General features: G+C 37.7%; 1 protein-coding gene across 1 annotated transcript in view; it reads left to right on the forward strand.

Moving 5' to 3' along the window:
• The window catches only part of trpc4apa (transient receptor potential cation channel, subfamily C, member 4 associated protein a), a 17,965-nt gene continuing 2,604 nt past the window's right edge, over nucleotides 1-15,361 (forward strand). The window contains exons 1-18 of the mRNA XM_081358359.1: nucleotides 1-166; nucleotides 1,796-1,924; nucleotides 2,085-2,201; nucleotides 3,477-3,531; nucleotides 3,666-3,721; nucleotides 3,803-3,931; nucleotides 4,061-4,262; nucleotides 4,489-4,677; nucleotides 6,705-6,847; nucleotides 10,869-11,000; nucleotides 11,099-11,157; nucleotides 11,250-11,351; nucleotides 11,456-11,539; nucleotides 11,614-11,704; nucleotides 11,805-11,945; nucleotides 12,033-12,144; nucleotides 12,965-13,077; nucleotides 13,171-13,377. Of these exons, the coding sequence (XP_081214485.1) occupies nucleotides 41-166; nucleotides 1,796-1,924; nucleotides 2,085-2,201; nucleotides 3,477-3,531; nucleotides 3,666-3,721; nucleotides 3,803-3,931; nucleotides 4,061-4,262; nucleotides 4,489-4,677; nucleotides 6,705-6,847; nucleotides 10,869-11,000; nucleotides 11,099-11,157; nucleotides 11,250-11,351; nucleotides 11,456-11,539; nucleotides 11,614-11,704; nucleotides 11,805-11,945; nucleotides 12,033-12,144; nucleotides 12,965-13,077; nucleotides 13,171-13,377 (2,187 nt within the window). The 5' untranslated portion in view covers nucleotides 1-40. The remainder of the gene's footprint in view (nucleotides 167-1,795; nucleotides 1,925-2,084; nucleotides 2,202-3,476; nucleotides 3,532-3,665; nucleotides 3,722-3,802; nucleotides 3,932-4,060; nucleotides 4,263-4,488; nucleotides 4,678-6,704; nucleotides 6,848-10,868; nucleotides 11,001-11,098; nucleotides 11,158-11,249; nucleotides 11,352-11,455; nucleotides 11,540-11,613; nucleotides 11,705-11,804; nucleotides 11,946-12,032; nucleotides 12,145-12,964; nucleotides 13,078-13,170; nucleotides 13,378-15,361) is intronic.

The raw sequence follows: 15,361 nt of genomic DNA on the forward strand, positions 1-15,361 counted from the left end.
TTTTAACTTCCTGTTTGGAGCAGTTCAGGAAGACGAAGTAATGGCGACGCTACTGGGGCCCGAGTCCCCTTGGATGGGAGGAAAGAAACGGACTCGAAACAGGAATATTCTCACCAGGATACGACAGAGTCAGGTCACTGGACGAGGCGTCAGCAGAGGGACGCAGGTAAACGGGAGAATTTGTTCTGCTGACACGGAAAAGCTGCTGTCAGGGATCCGCGTTTATGAGCTGAACCGTCTATCAACCTAAGTTAACTTAAGCAACAAAATAAATCGGACGGTTGTTACATTTAAGTTTGATCTAAATGTAGTTTAAATAATCTCTTAAAACTTGTTAAATGGTCAGTGTAGTTTGAAAATAAACCACGTAAAGGGAGAAGAATGTCAACTGGCCGTTAACTAATTAGGTTGCTCTTGGCTTTGACTGTCCGATGATAATTTGGGTTAAACGAGGCTTTAAATACAGTCCAAATACAATCCAATTAAAGACTCCGACACATGGAGCCGTATTATTATGAATGAGTAATATTATGAATTCTAATCACACACCCAGCAATCTGTAATCATATAATGTGTATAACCGACCTGCTGCTTTAAGTTAACACGGGTTGTGTCTCACAACCTAAAGCTTTCTACCTAAACAGCATTTGTGATCATTATATGCTCCTTTGAACGTCATAAAGGCCAAAAATGTTGTCAGGGAGAGCAGTCAGCAATGCCACATATTGTCATTTTATCTAGTGTCCGATTGTGCCATATCATTTTCTTATAGGTTGTCTTATCCATTTTTCCCACCACCAGCCTGAACAGTAAATTGCACTCATTTTGTGTGGGTTATTGGTTCAGGCAGTGATATTTTGCTGGCTCAGGCCTGGAGTTTAAAGAGCTTGAATTATGTAAGATGTCCCGTTGAGTTGGACATGACCCTAGCCTGGGAATTTAACTGAATTGAACCCCCACAGGTTTCACTTTCACTTCATACTCCCAGTATTTGATACTGATTAACACTAAATAAGTTAGGACCTATTAGAATACTTTGTTGTTTAATGTTTCTACAATGACAGGTTGGTGAATGTTTCTAAAGATCTTTTATTAGTATGCCCTTTTTTGGCACCTATCAGGCTACTTGTTCCTTGTGAGTATTTGATTGTATTTTGAAGAAATGAAAAGGTAGAGGACATACTTATGTGGTATATGGTAGAATGCATGGAGTTCATTGTATCAACATGACCTTGAAAGACACTTACAAGTATTATATGTAATAAAATACAAAAATTATACCAGCTAGGAATAGGCAACCAACCTATAACAACTACTGATAGAATGAACATTAAATCAGATTCTTGCCTAAACGAATGTCACCTTTGTGTCAGGATGTAAAGTACTTTGGAGTCGAATAGTGATTTGCATTTTATTGAAAGTATTGTGTGTGTAAATTGTACTTTGCAGCCCTTCAAAGTAATGTAGCCTACATGTAAATTCTTTGTAATAGCATTTCATTATTACCATTAGTTGTCAAACTTGCAATGGGCTTTTATTATTGGTCTTACAAGGCAGTGTATTTGAAAAATGGATGCTATTAGTAACCAATTTTAGTAAGTAAACACAAATTAATTGTATTATCTATTGTTTCTATTTATCTATCTGGACTCTGCTGTTCTTTTAAATGTATAAAAAAATCAAATAAATCTATATCATTCAAGTTTTCTTGCTTTATGTGAACTGGCCTTGCTCCTTTTGCTGAATTGCAAGAACTGGAACAAGAATCTAGTTTCTGTTTATTCTTTGTTTCCAGCTCCCAGAAGTTCTTCTTCAGGAGAGAGACAAGAGTGCGAAATGGCACGGGATTCCAGTCTTACTCCAGGAGCTGTACGAGAGCAGCCACCTAAACAGTGACTTCACCCGCTCGCATATTGTCCTGAAGGTGAGATCTCTTATTCCACTCACTCTTTTGAGTGTGGGATATTTTCTTATATCTTAAATAGCTTTATAGCCACTTGATATCCTTATTTCAGAGCAGACCTCACTCTCAGAAAGTGTCTCTCTAGGCTGAATTTGTCTCACATTGTGATGTTCTGATACAGGAACTGTCATCCTTGCTGTCTATGGAGGCCATGTCTTTTGTGACGGAGGATAGGAAGACGGCGCAGGAGTCCACCTTTCCCAACACATACACCTTTGACCTGTTTGGAGGTGTAGATGTGAGTTCAGACACTCTCATGTCTTCTCTGTGTAATGAGGAATTGGCACCATAACTGTGATCAATAAAAAGAGTGCTAATGAAAATGGATGACAGTGAAGTTATTGATTAGCCTAGTCTGTGTGTTGTGGCATAGAATAGCTTTGTCACTACTGTAACTTTACAGTAAAGAAAAAAAAACTATATATATATATATATGTTTTGATAATGGGTGAGTTTTGATAATACATGAATGTTCTTAACCCAATTATGCATAATAAGCCGACAATGCGTGTGATCATGTTAACACGTTAACCCGTTTTCTTTTATCGGAGTACGGTTATAAATGACTTAGGGTTAGCATAAACTGATTATCGCAGCTAGATTTTTGCCCCTTACGCTGATTTTGCCCAGCATGTAAAATAAACTCATTAACCTGATTTCTGTCGGCTTATTGAAGTGCGCATGTTTGATGTGTGACAGGAACATGTCCTTACTGTGCATTTTAAGCGCATCCAGACAGAGCCAGTGTTTTGCAGTAAGGGAGGAGGAAATAAGTCACAAACTCAGACTCTTTCTTGACCCAAAAAAATGATAAAAGTGCTCTCATCTCGTGCAGCAGAAGAAGTGGTAAACTACAGTACAGTCAAAAATGCTGCATCTGTAACTGCATGAGAGGATAATATATGAGCCGTAAGTGTCCCGCTGACATGTTGCAATACTCTTCTTCATTTTTAATGCTTTATTTAACATCACAACCGACATAAGTAAAATACCCGGAGGTAGATATGCAAATTACGTTTGACGTCACTAACAGGAAATAACCTGATATATTAATAAAGTCTTGTAAACTCAGTTTACTTGCGTTATCGGGTTATTGGTTTGCATTTAAAGTTATCAGTGTACTGGTGTGTATGTAAACGTGCTCAATGTTAAAAGCTCTCTGTAACTTGCATTACAACCTTTTAAATATATTTTATATCATGTTTTAAAATATACATATATTATTTACATATTATCATGAGGAGAACATTGGCAGACTACCAGAATTTGTAGAGGCAGAATTCCGCAGATAGCTCCGAAAAATGTATTGTTTGTGCTATATCTGTCAATAAGATTGTAGTGTCTATTTGACAATATTCAGCGTGTTTCAATTAAATCAAATTCAATCATAAATTGAACTTTCATTTATCTGATTGATCAGTTAATTGAATTGACAGATCAATTTATTTATCAAATGGATTTTAGTTGCAGACCTAGATCAATTCAGAATGAATGATTGATTTTGTCTTTTTAGCTGCTGGTGGAACTTCTGATGAGACCCACTCTGACAACGCTACAAAAGCCCAAGAGTAAGTTAACTAGTAGAACATTTTATGGAGATTATTCAAAAATAATGATATTTATTATTATTATTATTACTATTATTTATTGCTAAATATATAATAAATAAATAAAAATCTATCTTTTTTTAAACTTCATGTAGTGAATGATGACTTGGTTAAGGACTGCCTTAGTGTGCTGTACAACTGCTGCATATGTGTAAGTATTCTGGCTTCGTTCTCATTTAGGAATTGAATTGATGGGTTCAGGATGAGTATAATTGCACTTATTTTCCTACAGACGGAAGGGGTCACAAAAAACCTGGCATCGAGGGATGATTTCGTCTTATTTCTCTTCACGTTGATGACAAATAAGAAGACCTTTTTGCAAACAGCTACATTAATTGAGGATATTCTTGGAGTTAAAAAGGTCAGCCTTAAATGCATTGAGAGGATTAAGAATATTTGTCTTATCTACATAAACAACAATTAAAAGTGATAAGCATGTGGAATACGTCACTAGTAATATCTGATGGTGTTTAATAATGGTTCATTACAGGAAATGATTCAGTTGGAGTGGATCCCGAACCTGTCAGGACTGGTCCAGAGCTTTGACCAGCAGCAGCTCGCCAACTTCTGTCGTATCCTCTCCGTCACCATATCTGAGCCTGATGTGGGGAACGATGATAAACACACACTCCTGGCTAAAAACGCACAGCAGAAACGCAATACCAGCCCCTCACGTGCCGAGGTCAACCAGGGTATGTGGACTACAAACTTGACTTTACTTAGAGCTGATGCCACAAAGAGCAGTAAAGTGGTGACTGAGAATAAGATCATTGCTAAAGGGAAATTTGCTATATGGAAAAAATTACAGAATTTTCCATTCAGTATACTGTATATATAGAGTATTTCTGGCAGGAAAAGATTTATGGAGTAAGCGTTAATAGGGCATGAATTATAAAAACGTAATGTAATATTTTCCAGTCACACTCCTGAACATCCCTGGGTTCATTGAGCGTCTCTGTAAGTTGGCCACACGGAAGGTGTCCGAGGCAACTGGAACATCAAACTTTCTGCAGGAACTAGAGGAGTGGTACACTTGGCTCGACAACACGCTAGTACTGGATGCACTCATGCAGATAGCAACTGATGAAGCTGAGCACAGCAGCACAGGTAGAACTGCTGTTTAACTTGTTCATTTCTTATTCAAAATATTCATAACCTTCAATGCTGATTTGTTGCATAAGAAATACTTCTTTTTATCAATGCTAAACATTTGTGTGCATAATATTTTTGTGGAAACCAGGCTTGTGCACAATTCAGAATTGAATTGAGAATGACTCCTTAATTCCAATTAAATTCTTGAATTTGAATTGAATTTGAATTGATGTCAAAAACAGGATCTAGAATTACAATTCGAATTTGAATTAAAGGAAGCAGAATTGCAATTCAATAAAAATTCAAAGAAATTCATATACATATTTGTATATTTAGATATGATTGCATTATAATATGTGGGGTGGCAGTGGCTCAGTGGTTCATGTAGGTTGTCTACAAACCGAAAGGTTGGTGGTTCAATCCCCGGTTCCACTTGACCAAGTGTCGAGGTTTTCCATGAGCAAGACACCTAACCCCAGACGAGCTGGTTGGCGCCTTGCATGGCTGACACCGCCGTTGGTCTATGAATGAATGAATGTGAGGCTATGGCGCTTTGGCGGCCATAGGTCTGTGAAAGCACTATATAAATGCAGTCCATTTACCATTTAGTCACAGAACAAATAATTAAGTTTGATTTATTGTAATTGTAATTTTTTGGAACATGATGGAACATGACTCCATTTCCCAGAATGCTTTACTTTAACCAAGTATTTAAAATGGTTGCTAAACAATTTGAGGTGGACATTTGTTTGAAAGCACAATTTGATGGCCAACACTTACAACTTCACTCTGCAACTGTTGAGAGAATCTTTAGTGTTGCAGGAAAGATATTCAGACCAGAACTGTGCAGACTCAATGAAAAGGAGTTGAGGAGCTATTGAGAATTAGATGCAACAGTGTTGCTCAGTAATTTTTTGCATTGGAATAAATGATAACTTCATTTACAACAACTTTGTGTTTGTGTGATTACTTTGAAATGAAAATTACATTGGAACAAAACTAATTAAACAACACTGAGGGGGTAATTTATTTCAAGAATTTGATCAATATATATTTTAGAACAAAATGTACGCAGGGTTGAGGAGTAAATAGTTATGTGAAATGAAATTTCTGTTATTAAATTAAAAAATTAAAGTAATTGTATTTAGTTGTATTACTGAGGTAAAATGTTTAATTCAACTAGTTACTAATCAACTTAAAACGAAATTGCTTTGCTTTGATAAAGTTATCCAAATAAAGTAATCCAAACCACATTTATAATGGGTAACTAATAACAGTAAGCAATAACATTTACAAAGAAACCTTCCTAACACTGAATGCATGCGAGACTCAACACATTCTTTCTGTTGTGTGACTGTGTGGAATTTCTCTGAATTGCCATGAATTTAATTCCACTTCCTGTCATTCCAATTCAAATTCAATTCAATGTCCTGTGGGGCGGAGTAAATTCAATTCAAATTCCAATTCATGAATTGAATGGAGGCCAATTCTGAAATTCTGAATTTTGCACAAGCCTGGTGGAAACCATGATACATTTTTTCCCAGATTTTTAGATGAACAAAGTGCAATAGAAGAACACAATTTATTTGAAATAGAAATCTTTTGTTATATTATAAATGTCAGTACTGTTGATCAATTTAATGTTCTTGCTAAATAAAGACATTTCTTTCACAAAAATCTTACTGATCACAAAAATTTGAACAAGAATATATATATACAAAACAAATGTGGTTTTGACACAAATTTTCAAATTCAAAGAACTTTTTTTGTGATTTCACATCAGAAGTCAGTTTTTAGTTGCAATTCCTTTAAAAGATGATTGATGTAGTTGTAGTTTTGACACCAAATAAACAAATTTTCAAATTCAAAATAACTTTTTTTGGTTATGATTTTTCCATTTGAAGTCAGTTTTTAGTTGCAGTTCTTTTACTTCGCCTTAAATAAACACCAAATAAACAACAAATACAAGCCAAAGAACATCTTTCTCCGTTGTGGAATTATTATTTTTTATTATTTTTTTCTTTTTTTTTTTTTTTTCACAGAATCATCTGATGAGAGTACGTTGGCCACCATCCCACTGAGGCATCGTTTGCCACAGTCCATGAAGATCGTTCATGAGATCATGTATAAGGTGGAAGTGCTGTACGTGTTGTGCGTCCTGCTCATGGGCCGACAGCGGAACCAGGTAAGAGTCTGTCTGTAAAGGATCTACATATAACTAGGTGTGTAACGATTAGAGATGCACCGATTGATCGGCTGGTGACCGGAATTGGCCGATTTTCACGTGATCGGCCGTAACCGGCGACCGGCCGGTCAGTCTGACAAATGCCGATTTTATGCCGGTCAAATGCACTCGGGCGCCGCATGATTAACATCGCGCAACATCAGCATCACACGTGCACAAGGAGCACATGTAGAAAACCTCGTGAATTACGTCCGTTCAGACCGCAAGCGCGTATTTTTTTTCGCCGTGCATGTTAATTATTGAGTGCATTCACAACGGAAGCAGGAGCAGCGCGTGAGCGTCTCAAGCAGTAGCGTCGCGAGCAGTGAAGCGCGTGTTTCGGCGCCGAGTCTATTTGCTGCACTGCTCGCGCTCAATTAAAGGGAAAGCACACTTTTGATGGAAAATAGCCTTATAGGGTTTCACAAAAAAAGTGCCCAAAATGCACAGAATTTGCGTGTTTTAACAAGAACTGGAGTAGGCTATGTCAGAAAAGAAAACAAAGACTAATATTTATAGAAAATGTACCCATTTAAACTTGTTTTATTATTCAGTTTGTACAAGTGATTGCAATGGGCCTGTGTGTGTGTGTGCTTTGAGAAATATCTTAATACTGCAAGGCTATATTTATTTTGTTTTTTATTTATATATTATTTTATTGCCATTCCCTGTTTTCATACAGACGTTTCGTTTAATAAATACATATATATAAAATTATTGGATATTGAATGTGAAAAGGAAATGGTTCTTCCACAACACTGCACTTTAGATGTGTGTGAACTATGCAAATTGTAAAATGTTTTATTATAGAAATGATATAAAATAAATATTTGTGTGTGCTGTAAAGTGGTTATAAAAAATGAAATCGGAATCGGCTAAAATCGGTATCGGCAGGTCAAACTTAATGAAAAATCGGAATCGGCCCAGAAAATTGTAATCGGTGCATCTCTAGTAACGATACATCATTATATCAAGATATAGCAATATAAAAATGCGACTTTATGTATCGTAAACTATATGATTTATCCAAGATTCCGCTTACTGTATTTATAAGGTATAATTCACCCAAAAATGTACATTGTTGCCATGTACTCACCCTTACGTCATTTCAAACCTTGCTTCAAACTTTCAAACACAAATGAAGATTTTTTTTTATGAAACCTAAGAGATTTCTGTCCCTCCATTTTAAAGTCCATTCCTCTAAAACTTAAAAGATCCAAAAAATGTCATGAAGGCATCGTAAAAATAATCAATCGAGTGGTCTAATACAAATCCAAGTCTTCGGAAGAGACTAAATGGCTTTGTATGAAGAACAGATTTACAACACGCATAAAGGCTACTGAAGAAAACACAAACATGCTTGTGCGATGCGGAAAAACATCATGAGTGCGAGTAAATACAGATTTTATCATTTTTGGATGAACTAACCATTTACAGTTTGTGAAATAGTTATTTGACACGCTTTCTTGCGATTAAAACTGTAATTGATAGCAATGATTCTCTGAAGCTAATCCGTGCTGGAACGGCACTCCTCAAAGTGAAAGCGCAAACATCATTTCATTCACCATATCGCGTTAAGTTTTAGTAGTATGATTATTTAAAGCATTTTAGATGGTTTATTCTTATATGTATTGTGCATTAATAGCGGGAGAGGCGGGACATAGCGAGTACCGAATCGTGACATGAGTGTATTGTTACACCCTTACATAGAACTGATTAAATCCTAATGTTGTAATTCACATGTGTCAAACTCAAGGCCCGCGGGCCAAATCCGGCCCGCCAAGTTATTTTATATGGCCCGCGAGAGCATATGGAAATTTAGGCTGCCGAAAAATTTCGGCCGAAAATAACATTTTCGTTTTTTGGCCGAAAGATACTAAAAAGCCGCCGCGCCCCTCCGTGTTCGGCGATGGTTTGACTGGCTCAACGTGTTTTATGACTTTGCGTGCGAGTCCGCTTCCGAAGATGCATAACTTCCAGGCTGCGTTCCAGTCCAAAATTGTCATGCCCTTCACTTGCTAACTTCCCTTCCTCTCGTTCACTCGGATGTACGTCATTGCGAGTGCCCACTACTGGCGGAAACTGCAATGGGCTGAACTGGAACGTCCTAAGCCCTTGATCACTTGGAATCAGCTATGGAGTTGATTTATTATTTACATTTTTTTCCCTTTAAGAATTTGTTTAATGCAGCATCCAAATGTTTATAGGTGTGTTTGGGTTGTTTTAAATTTAAAAAAAATTATAATTAATATATCATAGAGTTGTTTGTGTGGTGGTGATTAGACGAGATATGCGGTGACGTCACAATCGTGTTGCATTGTGGGACATATAGGTGCCTGAAGTGTACATTTGAAGCAGACTCGCTCCCTCGGTCAAAATCGAGGGAACGAGGGTCTGTCCATATAAACTTCCCTCGTCCACTTCACGAAGTGGAACGCACTTCAAAATGGCGGCAGGGATTCCCCCGAGGGGAAGTGCTTAGGGAAGTTTGCAAGTGCGTGTCTAAAAGTGGACTGGAACGCAGCACTAGGCGCGTTCCGCTGTGTGTGTGCGCTGTGCTCTCCGCTCCGTGTTCACAGCGCGTTCTGCTCAATGTTCCGCAAGCAACCTCCGTGTGTGTGTGTGTGTGTGTGTGTGTGTGTGTGTGTGTGTGTGTGTGTGTGTGTGTGTGTGTGTGTGTTGCGAGCTCTGCTCACGCTCACCGGAAAGGCAAAGTCCGCTAAAAAAAACGTGCCGACATGAAATTTCTCTGGACTTGTTTCTTTTTGCAATAGCACTACTGTGCTGTAACATGTGTATAGTCATGGTGTGTATAGCCGTGCTGGGCAACACTGGTAAAATTACTCTCGTTCACTGGTCCTCTCCCTGCTCTGCTCATGGTTTGATTAAAAATAGCTTTGTAGGACTATACTTTATTTTGACAATTGGTCAAAAAATTAATCTGTTAAATCTGATTCTGCTGCATAGAACTGATTGAAGAATAATATATTGATATTTTATATTATTTTAATATATTTTAATATACTGTATACTTAACCTTTGCACCATTTGGATCACTCCGCTTATCTGTGTTTGTGCCACTTGCATCATTAAGCCAGTAGGTGGCGACAAGTGACTGTCTTTATGAGTAAACAATTGAACTTAAAACTGATTAGTGCCAAAAACAATGATTAACTCAGGAAAGAAACAAGTTGCTGAAACCAATCTTTAATGCTAATATAAATTGCTCATTTGCCTCTGGACACAAAAAGATTGCACTGGTGTTCGATTGAAATGTAACATCTATGCAAAATAATCCTTGAAAGATTTCTCATTTAAGGCCATTCCTGTTTGGAATATGTGATTGTGTATTGTCAACAATAAGCAGAAACATTCTGCATTTCCATTTTGTAGTGTGGATCATTCATTGCAATATTTATCCTCATTCTCATTTTTAAGAATCTGTTATCTTGACAAATAATTTATGCTACTGCCCACTGACATGCTTTTAAAGCTATTGTTATCAAATTTTTTGGCCTTTAAACACCTTAAAATGCACATATGTAGGTCCGAGAAATCCAAATTTTCTCGGGGGAGCATGTCCCCGAACCCCCCTAACTACCTCACATTTGAATAAGCATGACTGTGTGGTAATGTGTGCTGGTGTGGCTACAGTGCCAGGGCTGAATTTTTGAGCCAGTTTACCCTTGCATATATACAATAATACATTATTCTCTGTATCAAATCATTATTACCCAGCCCCTGATGTTTCGGGCTCATCCCCTGATGTTTTTAAAACCTAGAAACACCCCTCCAAATGCATATACAATATTTGTAACTTAAATAAGTAATAATCAAATAAAGAGACACTATATTAACATTTTAAAAGTCTTACAGTTACAACCGGCCCTTTGAGGGCAGCCATAATGCTGAAGTGGCCCTCAGTGAAAATGAGTTTGACACCCCTGTTGTAATTCCTATCCTTGTTTATCATATCTGTTAGGTGCATAAAATGTTGGCGGAGTTTCGTTTGATTCCTGGACTCAATAACCTTTTCGACAAGCTCATCTGGAGGAAATACACCACCTCTAATCACGTGGTTCATGGACAGAATGAAAACTGCGATTGCAGTCCGGTGAGCTTTGAGTGAATACATTGCAGATTTATCCCATTCGCTCTAATCCATTTCCCATAATTCTCATTGATCATGTTATGCTTTTGTTTATTGTGCAGGAAATTTCATTTAAAATCCAGTTTTTGAGGCTTCTGCAGAGCTTTAGTGACCACCATGAGTAAGTTGCAAGATTGTGAGCTTTGAGTGGCATGTCGCATACCTGTGGATTGACCGAAGAATGTATTTATCCATGTATTCTTTTGTTCTTAGAAATAAGTACTTACTTCTGAATGCTCAAGAGCTGAGTGAGTTGAGTGCCATCTCCCTAAAGGCAAACATCCCTGAGGTGGAGGCACTAGTAAACACCGACAGGTATTGTTCAGATGTCAAATCTATATGCTATATTTTCTTTTCTTTTTTCTTTTTTTTTAAACAGCATACACGTTACAATCTATCTTATCTGTGGTGTCTTTCAGGAGTTTAGTGTGTGATGGTAAAAAAGGGCTCCTCACGCGGCTCCTCGCTGTTATGAAAAGAGAACCGCCAGACTCTTCCTTCAGGTGAGTCTCTGGGTTCATAATGATTTGGATAAATGTGTTTTGAAATGTCATGATGACATATTTTCTATCTAAAGGTTCTGGCAGGCAAGAGCTGTTGAGAGCTTCCTCAGAGGGGCCACATCATACGCAGACCAGATGTTTTTGCTGAAGAGAGGCTTGCTGGAGGTACAGATGCTTATACAAATGCCTGTGCCTCTCTTATTGGTCAAAATGTTTTTCCCCATAGAAGTGATTGAGTTGCTCAAATCTTGTCTTTTGATTGTAGCACATCCTCTTTTGCATCATCGACAGCGGCTGCAAGTCCAGAGATGTCCTGCAGAGCTACTTTGACCTGCTCGGAGAGCTTATGAAGTTCAACATTGATGCCTTTAAGAGATTCAACAAATATGTCAACACAGAGGAGAAGGTACAGGGAATAACAAAAAGTGGAGAAATAAAAGCTGTTGTTTAACTATTTCTCCTTGTCTTTGGTTAAACAATGTGCCTTCCTCAGTTCCAGGTGTTCCTCACCCAGATCAACAGCTCTCTGGTGGACTCCAACATGCTTGTCCGCTGTATTGTCCTCTCACTTGATCGATTTGAGAGCCAGACAGAGGATGTGAAAGGTAAATTCAGCCATTGTACTCTTGGATTGTTAGCAATATTGCTAAAAGTATACACTACCGTTCAAAAGTTTTTGGTCTAATTTTTTTTGAAAGAAATTAATACTTTTTTTAAGGAAGGACACATTAAATGACAGTAAAGACATTTATAATGTTGCAAATAGGGCTGTGAAATGATTAATTGCATTCAAAATAAATATATATATAAAAAAAATCTGGTTGCTTCCAAAAGGTATGCTTTTACTCTAATTTTTACAATTAATAAGAAGGAATATTTATATGTTGTTTATGTATCGATAATGTATGTCGTTAGCCTCATAGCATAATTGCCTAAGAAATAATTAATTAAAAAATGACTTGGGCAATTATGCTATGAGGCGAACGATGAGTACCAAAATAACAGTACATAGCTACAGCAATATTTACCTCCATATTGTTTGTACTAAAAATATAAACACTATAAATTCCACACTGAGATTTTAACCGATTCACTCAGACAGTTTCAATTAAACTTGCCAACTCTAGTACAGTTTTTACAACTGAAGGACAGTCAGACATTAAAACATCTGTCTTCATATTCCCATACTCGCTAGTCTAATTTTGGCTAATGACAGTCTTTAGGGAATTTAAGTCAAATTAAAAGTGCACTAAAATCATCACAAGTATTCAATATTTTGCTCTGCCCTAATTGTTAATGGAAAAAGTGTTGTAAATTTCTTCATCAGATGGGAAGACTGTTGAGCGCATTAGACGTTCTTTGCTGAAACATATTTAGTCTGATCACAATTGACAAATTTCAGTGTCTTTGTTTGTGCCTCTGCAGTGGTTGAAGTGCTCTCCGAGTGCTGTCTGCTGTCCTACATGGCTCGAGTGGAGAACAGGCTGTCCTTCCTTTTTAGGCTGGTTAACATCATCAATGTGCAGACCCTCACACAGGCAAGACCACAGTGCAGATCTCCTCTCCCTGTTTGTCTCATTTGAGTCCTCCATGATAATTATTCCTCTGTGTTTTTCTGGCTCCTCTCCCAGGAGAACGTGAGTTGTCTTAACACCAGCCTGGTGATTCTGATGCTGGCCCGGAGGAGAGGCAAGCTCCCGTTTTACCTGAACGCCCTGCGGGAGAAGGAATACACAGAGAAATATCCCGGCTGCCTCCTCAACAACTTCCACAACTTGCTGCGCTTTTGGCAGCACCACTACCTCAACAAAGATAAAGACAGCACCTGCCTGGAGAATGTGAGTCTATATATGGTTTAGAGCTGCACAATATCTCAAAATCAAAACGATATCACGTTATGGCTTGGTGCCATTGTAAATCTGATTTCAGTAAATATGTTACTGATTTGAGAATGAAGCATTTCATTTACACGTGTTGTTCACGATTCAGTGTTTTAGTCTCAGAACGGCAAGGTTCATTTTCTGAGACGCTGTGAGCGTGAATGAGACGTGTGTGAATGAACATACAGTGCTTTCACTCTGAAACCGGCAGCGCATTTATTTATTTGTCGGCTACCTGTCAAAATAAAAGCTTTATGGTTATAGACATTATTCAGGTTAGACGCCATATTGAATTTAAGACTGTAACAAAGTTCAAGTTCAGGGATGGAAGGAAGGAGGCGAGAACTGGCAAATGATAAAAGTAAACTTTGAACACAAAGTAAAACACCGAAACAAAAGTAAGCAGCAGCCGCCACACAGCCAACTTGGGCATAATAAAACAGACTACATAAATGTCCCAGGCCTGGTCCTCTCTCGACTTAAACTGGGTTAGGGTTAGTAGTCCCCTCTGGGACTCGAGACCTGTGTGCCGCACAGGTGTCTCTCATTAGCATTCTCTCCACAGGCCTCGCTCCGCTCCCATGGCTCTCAGCCCCGACCTGCTTCGCCACAAACACGGATGGCAACAAAGCTGTGAGGGATAGACTTAGTCTTTACAATGGCACACACTGTATAAAGGGCCTAGATCACGTAATTTTCACAACTTTTGTTTTATGGAGTTTGTGTCTACTGAAATGTTTTTCGGAAAGATGTTTCGTCAGCTAAACTATCGGTATGTTGTTAAACAATAGTACAAACCATTAAACATGCTGTAATTCTATCCCTCACAGCCTCGTTTTCATTCCTGTAAAAAAATGTATATGGTGCTACCCTGACTTAGGTCTGTAGTATGTGCCATACAAATATTTACGCCTTAATTTTTTTCATTTTCAAATGGTATAGACTCTATAGATGAATTCTTTCAAAATAAAGCTATTCAAGTCATCTTGGCAATATATTGTGTAGTTAAACAAAATATCACAATCTCAGTTTTTTCCCAATATCGTGCTGCTCTAATACAGTTTATATTTTACTGCATGGAATCCTTCCTTTAGGAGAATATTTAACAGGGTACCCGCGGGGTCTTAAAAACATTGAAAAAGTCTTAAATTTGATCATCTCAAATTAAGGCCTTAAAAGCCTTGAATTTGGTATACAAGTCTTGAATTTCGTTACAAAGGTCTTAATTTTTTTTTTTGCCTTTTCTATGATTAAATTCATACCGTAACAAAATTAGCTGTTGTTACTAATGTAGACTTATTAAAAATTAGTCGCGTAACGTTGAGTGCACCTCGCGCTTCACGTCATAGAAGAACGCGCGAAAGCGCGCGCACCCGTTACGATGGTTACTAATCAGAGCTTTTCTGTTAAAAGAGCATGTTTTCTACCCGGTCTTTTCAGTAGTATCTGGCCACAACCATCCACGCGCGCTCTCTCTACATTGTTGAAGAAGCGCGGATGATCTGAAAACACAGACAAGCTGGAGTTCAGCGATCTTCATTTGAGAATATCTGTCACGAGCCGCTTGTGCTGTTTGTGCGACTAAATCTGCGATCAAAATGCAGGCTGATATACAGCAGTGTTTTTAATGTTGATCATTATGCGAGCAACAATGCAATGTTTCCCAACTATCCACACGATTTCAAATGTGACATTGATTTTATACAACAGTAAAAAAAAAAAAAAAGGGTAACATTAAGTGATGTACTAAATTTTAAACAGGCTTATTGCTCTATTTTGCAACAAAATCTGTGGCTTTGACAAAGACAATGAGTTACCGCCACCTACTGGCGATTTTAATATCATATTTGTATTAATATTAAACGTTTTTTAACATTGAATATTTATTGAACATTGTTTTATTCAAAGCATTATTTATTTTTAAAAGTATTATAAAGGTGAA

This window comes from Scardinius erythrophthalmus, assembly GCF_964197995.2.
Source record: "Scardinius erythrophthalmus genome assembly, chromosome: 25".
Taxonomy (NCBI): Eukaryota; Metazoa; Chordata; class Actinopteri; order Cypriniformes; family Leuciscidae; genus Scardinius; species Scardinius erythrophthalmus.